This window comes from Chroicocephalus ridibundus, chromosome 1, assembly GCF_963924245.1.
Source record: "Chroicocephalus ridibundus chromosome 1, bChrRid1.1, whole genome shotgun sequence".
NCBI lineage: Eukaryota > Metazoa > Chordata > Aves > Charadriiformes > Laridae > Chroicocephalus > Chroicocephalus ridibundus.
In genome coordinates, this window is record NC_086284.1 from 145,572,274 (window position 1) to 145,578,273 (window position 6,000).

The window sequence follows — 6,000 nt, forward strand, 5'->3', positions numbered from 1 at the left end:
TGTATCTATTTTTATGTATTTTCACCACTCAGAAGAAAGTAGTCAAGAATCACAACTTGCCAATTAAATAACACATTTACTTAATAGATTTCAAACACCAAGTACCTATTAGCGTATTAAAAAGTATGACTGTAACTAGCTAATGAAAAGATACTACACAAGCCCTTGAAAGGCTACCCTGCTTTCCCAGTCACTTTCGGGCTCAAACCAGGTCGCTGATAGAAATCGAGAGTCTCCTATAACGTAGTTCATTACTGGAAAAAAAAATACATACTTCTCCAATCACACACTGCTAAAGGAATGGAGGGCAGCTGTTTTCTTGCAAGTTTTTGATTCATATTATTGTAAAATGCGGATTCCTGTCAAATCAGCTGCAGAACTTCATGGTTTTAGCTGGCCTTGGAGTCTACACAGAGAATTTTCAAGAGTATTCACAATGATTCCCTTCCCACAATCACCCACCAAATTATTTCTTCTTACAATGACTTTGATTCTTAGCTGGTATGAACTGTCCAGTTTAGAGTTTGTTTTTCAGAATGTGCATGTGTATCGACAATAATGTGTACACTCAAGTGAAAAAAAAAGCTACTAAGTAGCTAACCTTAGCGTGGACCTATTCCACAAAAATTAAGATACTTTTATCTTTAAAAAGAATGATTAATAGAAAGACCATTCCTTCAAAATCTGTTAGGGGAGTAGGTATAGACATAGGTAACTAAAGAAACCAGGAAGGGAGGGTTCTTTCACAGTAAAACACGAAAGCCTATGGTTCATTGTTTTCCCAAATCTATTTGTCAATGCAAATGTCTTCATATTTGGGGTTTTCTAAAATCTGATTATTTACTTTCCTTACTGTATGTAAATGATATAGAAACAATAAATCTTTGTTTTAAACAATTTAACAGACTGCAAAAATTCTATAAAAAAAACCAACACCAAAACCCCACTTTGTTTTCAAATACTAGATTACTTGCTACAAAATTATACCAGTATTTACGCAATCAAGCAGCAGAGACAGAAAAATGCCAATTATTCTAGACAACCAGGATCCCCATATACATTAAATCACGCATAACCCAACACATGTTTAGAAAACAACTACTAAACCTAGAAGTATTGGTGTTAACTAAACAGAACTGCAATGATGACTTAGGAAAGATTTGCTCACTTCTGTTTTTCAAAAGCCCCTGCAAAACACTTCTTTCTCCTCGGAGAGGGGAAGCAACACACTTGTTTCAAAGCAGGAGGAGCATAAACAGCTGCTGGTGGTTTACAACCAGCCATGTTTTAGTACCAGAAACTTATGATTAAGAACAAGGAAGGAACATCAAACCTTGGTCGGCACACAAGCGTGGGCATGCACATACACACACAGAAGCCAAAATTACTATAACTAAATTTATGTTTACCTACAAAAAAAAAAAAATCACACTAGTCTAACAGAAACATATAAAACGACTAAGTGTACATCAGAAACAGTATGCTATATACTAAGTTAAATAATCAAAAATATTTTAGCCCACATCACATCCGTATGATGATACATCTATAACAGGAATAAGCAGATGCACAGAGCACATTACTCTCGGGATTTCTCTGTGTAAGCGCACAACATAACTTATATTGTTGCATTCGGTTGCATTCTCCCCTGTGTACCTTTCCTGAACTTCCGTTAGAGAAAATGAGCTAGCTGCGTGCAGGTCACGCTTTGGGCCGGCGTGCGTGCAGACAACAAAGCGAATTAATAAAAATAAACAAACCGAGCACCACAGAGCGATACCGAGAACACGACTAGAGCGAAGTGCCCTCACAGAAAGGCTCTGTACCCCACGGGCTGCCGCGCACAGCCCGGAGACGCTCACCCCTACCCCTGTCCCACAGGCACCAGCCTCACAACAGTCGCGCAGGGCTCGCTCGTGCCACAGCACGGAGGGAGACAGGGAAACAGACAGACAGACACAACCCAACGCACCCCACCCGTACCCGCGATCGCCCCCCACACGCAGTGCAAGGCCCCACCCAACAGCCGTCACAGCGGGGCTGGGGGCACTCACCCGCCCGCCAGCCGTTCAACGGCTGCCCCGCAACGGCCCTCTCTCCCACCTTCAGCGGTCCGCCGCTCCTCCTCGGCCCCCTCGGCGCTCCCCGCTCCTGCCTCGGCCATGGCGGGCGGCCCGTGCCCCGCTCCACAGCGCCCCCGGCACCGGCGGCATGCAGGAGGTGAACTAAGGTGAGGGGAAACCCGTCCTGCCGGCCCGGGGGAGGGCTCACAGGCACCCCGACAACCCTCCTCCCCACCTTCCCCCCTATCCCTGGCACCGCCTCAGCAGCGACACCACCCCCCCCCGCCCAGCCGGCGCCCTGGCCGGCGAGTGGTTTCTCGCGAGATTTCGAGCGGTTCGCGAGCCGGCGCCCGGCGGCGGCGGGTGAGGGGTAGCGGGGTGGCCGCTTGCCCTCTCTGCTGCGCCTCAGGCCGGCGGCCCTTCCCTCGTCCCCAAAGAGAGGAGGGCCGGAAGCGAAGGCTGGGTGGTGGCTGGTGCCGTCCGCGCCTCCCTCATCTAGAGCTCTTCAGACCCGCGAGGGTAGTCGTGGCAGTTGGGCAGGCCACCACGCACCAGCCGCTTTGAGTATATATGGCGGCAGTGCTCCCTTCTGGCATACTGGAGAGCCAGGGTAGGCGTGGGCCACTTCTGACCTTTGCCGTATGGGGGGAAAATCCCGAAATCGCTTTGCCTTGGCCTGTGTACCCATTACATTTTCAGGCTACTGTACAGAGGATACCCCGTCTGAGGAAAAATCAGGACCTTGGAATAATTTTGGTTGTGGAAAACCTCTGTGGGTTATCTGGACCAGTGTGTGGTCAGAGCAGGGCAGAGAACGGTCACACGTCGGTAAAAGGTAGCATAAAAATAGGGTTAACTTTTACCAGTATATTAAATTGTGTTCGTAGACCTGGATTACACTAGATGCTGAGGTTGTAGTTTAAGTGGTTGAGTCGCCATCCCTGGAGAAGACATGTAGGTGTGGCACTTAGGGACGTGGTTTAGTGGTAGACTTGGCAGCATTAGGCGTATGGTTGGACTCGATGATCTTAAAGGACCAGGAGCACACTTTTGAAGTTAATCTACCCATCATCCTCACCGTGCTTTTCTTCACACCCTGGAGCAGTCTTGGTGTGTGCGAAGTGTATTGCTTTTGCATGAAGACCTCAAGATGCACTCGTAAGAGCTTAATGTGCTCTAGCTGTTAACAGGCATCCACTCCACAAGACCCTACTAGATCTAATCTGAAATGAAACCTCTAAAACATGTACAGTATGGGTGTTAAGACCTCCGCAATGCCTGTTCCACTTGACAGAACCTCTCTTGCTGTCCTGCCTTCCTTGTTAACATTGATGTAGCCTATCCTTGCTCAGTTCCAATTGTAGGTGTGGCAGAATAGGCTCTTGTCTAGGAGTCACACATCCTTACCGGTGCCATCTTCATGGCTGTGCTTGCGCCACTGAGCTCAGGTTTGAGGGAACCTGCATGTATAGTGCAGCTGGTATCGCTCACCAGTAAGGCTGGATCCAGATGGTTACCTGTGTGAAGGAAGCTATTTTTGCAGGTGAACTGTTCAGTGTGCTTTCAGAGCTTCTCTCTGTTATTAGTGGGGTTCCTTTGGAACTAACAAAACTAAGTGTAATACTTTGCAAAGTATATTACGTTCTTTTGTCATCTGCTCTAGTGGTTAATATCTAATTTGTTAAAATGTATATCTTTGAGCTGCAGAGAAGTGATTGCTTATTCAGATCTGGAGGCATAACATTACTCTTAAGATAAAAAGAAAAACATCCTTTGCTAAAGTGAAAAAGGAAGTGTGACTATACAAAAAAGATCCACTTGGTTTTAACAATAGCAAAAAATATTATTTACATAAATATTTTCATCATTGACTACATTATGCTGAGGGGAAGTATATGTGTGTGAATGCCAATTATCTGTCTAGGTCAAAGGAAGTTGCAAGCATGTTGCAACTTAAGGAAGTTAAGATAAACCTATCGGTTATGAAATTGCTCTTACAGAAATAAATTGTTTGAAAGATAGTGTTCTGAAAGGCTATTTTCTTCAAGAGGATAGTTACATGCATCCAAATCATGAGGCTGGAGCTGTAGAAACAGTGCAGAGAGAGTCTTGTAGCAATATTTATAAGCACCTTGATGGCAAGACTACAGGTGATTATGATTATTTATAAATTTACAAGAAACTATTTACTGTTGACTCTCTTAAAGAAAGCCATTTTTTTTCCCTTCAAAGTTATGGAATTTCTGAAGTCCTGCTAAAGATTCTTACTATAGCTTGATATACCTGGACAAAAACGTCATGTGTTTAAAACAGCTGTTTCTGTGTCTGTTTTCTATGTGTAGGAAAGTTAATATTTTATCTTTGGAAAGCTAATAGCTTGAAACAGAAGTCTCATCAGATCTTTGCCTCTCTGCTTCCATCATCCCATGTAAGACAGCAGTTCAGTATTTTCTTTCTTTTCATTATGTATAAACATGCATGTCTGCCAAAACACCTTAAAAAACTTGAGAAAGTAAATCCTCACAAAATGACATGGGCAAAATCTATTTGAACACCTAGATTTTAATGTAATGTGGTGGAAAATAGTAACTTGCCTAGTCAAAGATACAGCTGGGGAAAAAACCAAACAACACAACAACATAAAGATGTGTTTCATTCATAGATTTTTGAAATTTAGGCAAAATTTAGTTGCCTAAACTCCAAACTATAATCTTGGGAACAGTTACTCAGATGCAGTCCTGAACTCCATCTGTGCTATCTTTTATACTTTGAAGCTCCCAACACATTTCACGTTCGACATGGAAACAGCCCATCCGTATGGGAGTGGGCAGATCCGCATCTTGCCCATAGCTAAGCCCAAGGGTTACACTAGGCATGTGGAAGGGCAGAGTGGGTGAACAGCTCTAACAGAATGTGCTTCCCTGGCTAGGTAAGCGTGGGTGCCAGCTACTATGACATTCTCAATGCACATTTTTTCATAAGGTACTTTTTTCCCCTTGCAAATCCAACTTTCATCTCAGAACTTTGTTACATGTAAACCCACGGTTACTATTGCAGTGATTTATATGTTCCATCATGCTGGGTTCAGATGATCTTACAGAATTTGTATTGGAGAAAAGCAATTACAGACCACTTTTGCCCTACATGAAATAAAAAGCAGTAGGAAGAGCTAAAAAACAGGAGTTAGACAGTGTTGCCATCTTTGAGAATATTATTAATACAGATTTTTTTTATTCATATACTACAGCTGATACTGAAAAAAATGCCAAGAACTTGTTCATAGGAGCCGTAAGTGTCATGTTTGACCCTACTAAAATACTCTTTTGCCCAAGTTTTGAAGCTAGAAGCTCCCTCCTCTAGGTTTGCATCGTCAGTGGACACCCAAATGTTAAGGAGATTTCAGAAGAGTGAGTCAGCCACACCATTGACTGAAAATCTTAGAGACTCAGTAACCACAGAAAGTTTAAGATGGCCGTTGTTATAAAGTTCAATGAGCTAAAGATTTAAATAGTTCCAGAAAACTGTTTTAACAAACTTAATAGCTTAACAGCTATTAAACATAAACTCTCTCCATATGGGAACATTCAATGAGGACATTCAAAATGCAGTAGTTGCTTTTTTTTAAAACTGACTCACTTGAAACAGAGTACCTTATTCACATTTTTTTCATATTTAATATTTTTTGTGCAGCAGTAGAAATACTTGTAATTCAATGCAGAAATCTTCGGCATTTTATGATATGTCTATGTCAGAATATCAGATCAATCTCTTAGCAATATTTCTGCCTGTCGTGTTTTCTTCTGTGTGTTTCTCATCCATGGTCAACATCACATCTCCTGGCACTTAGAGGGTTCTTATAAACATAATGCACTGCCAATTCATTAACACAGATTTCAAACATCATTTATTATACTTGTTTCTTATTCAAAGGTGAAGA

At 42.8% G+C, this 6,000-nt stretch overlaps 1 protein-coding gene across 6 annotated transcripts in view; it reads right to left on the reverse strand.

Moving 5' to 3' along the window:
- The window catches only part of BMAL2 (basic helix-loop-helix ARNT like 2), a 43,161-nt gene extending 40,860 nt beyond the window's left edge, over positions 1 to 2,301 (reverse strand). For 5 of the 6 annotated variants that reach the window (XM_063357165.1, XM_063357156.1, XM_063357187.1 and 2 more), the window contains exon 1: positions 2,104 to 2,301. In XM_063357165.1, the coding sequence (XP_063213235.1) occupies positions 2,104 to 2,164 (61 nt within the window). In that variant the 5' untranslated portion in view covers positions 2,165 to 2,301. Of the gene's footprint in view, positions 1 to 2,054 lie in introns of all 6 variants that reach the window. The other variant, XM_063357149.1, reaches the window with a different exon arrangement.
- Between the last annotated feature and the right edge of the window lie 3,699 nt (positions 2,302 to 6,000).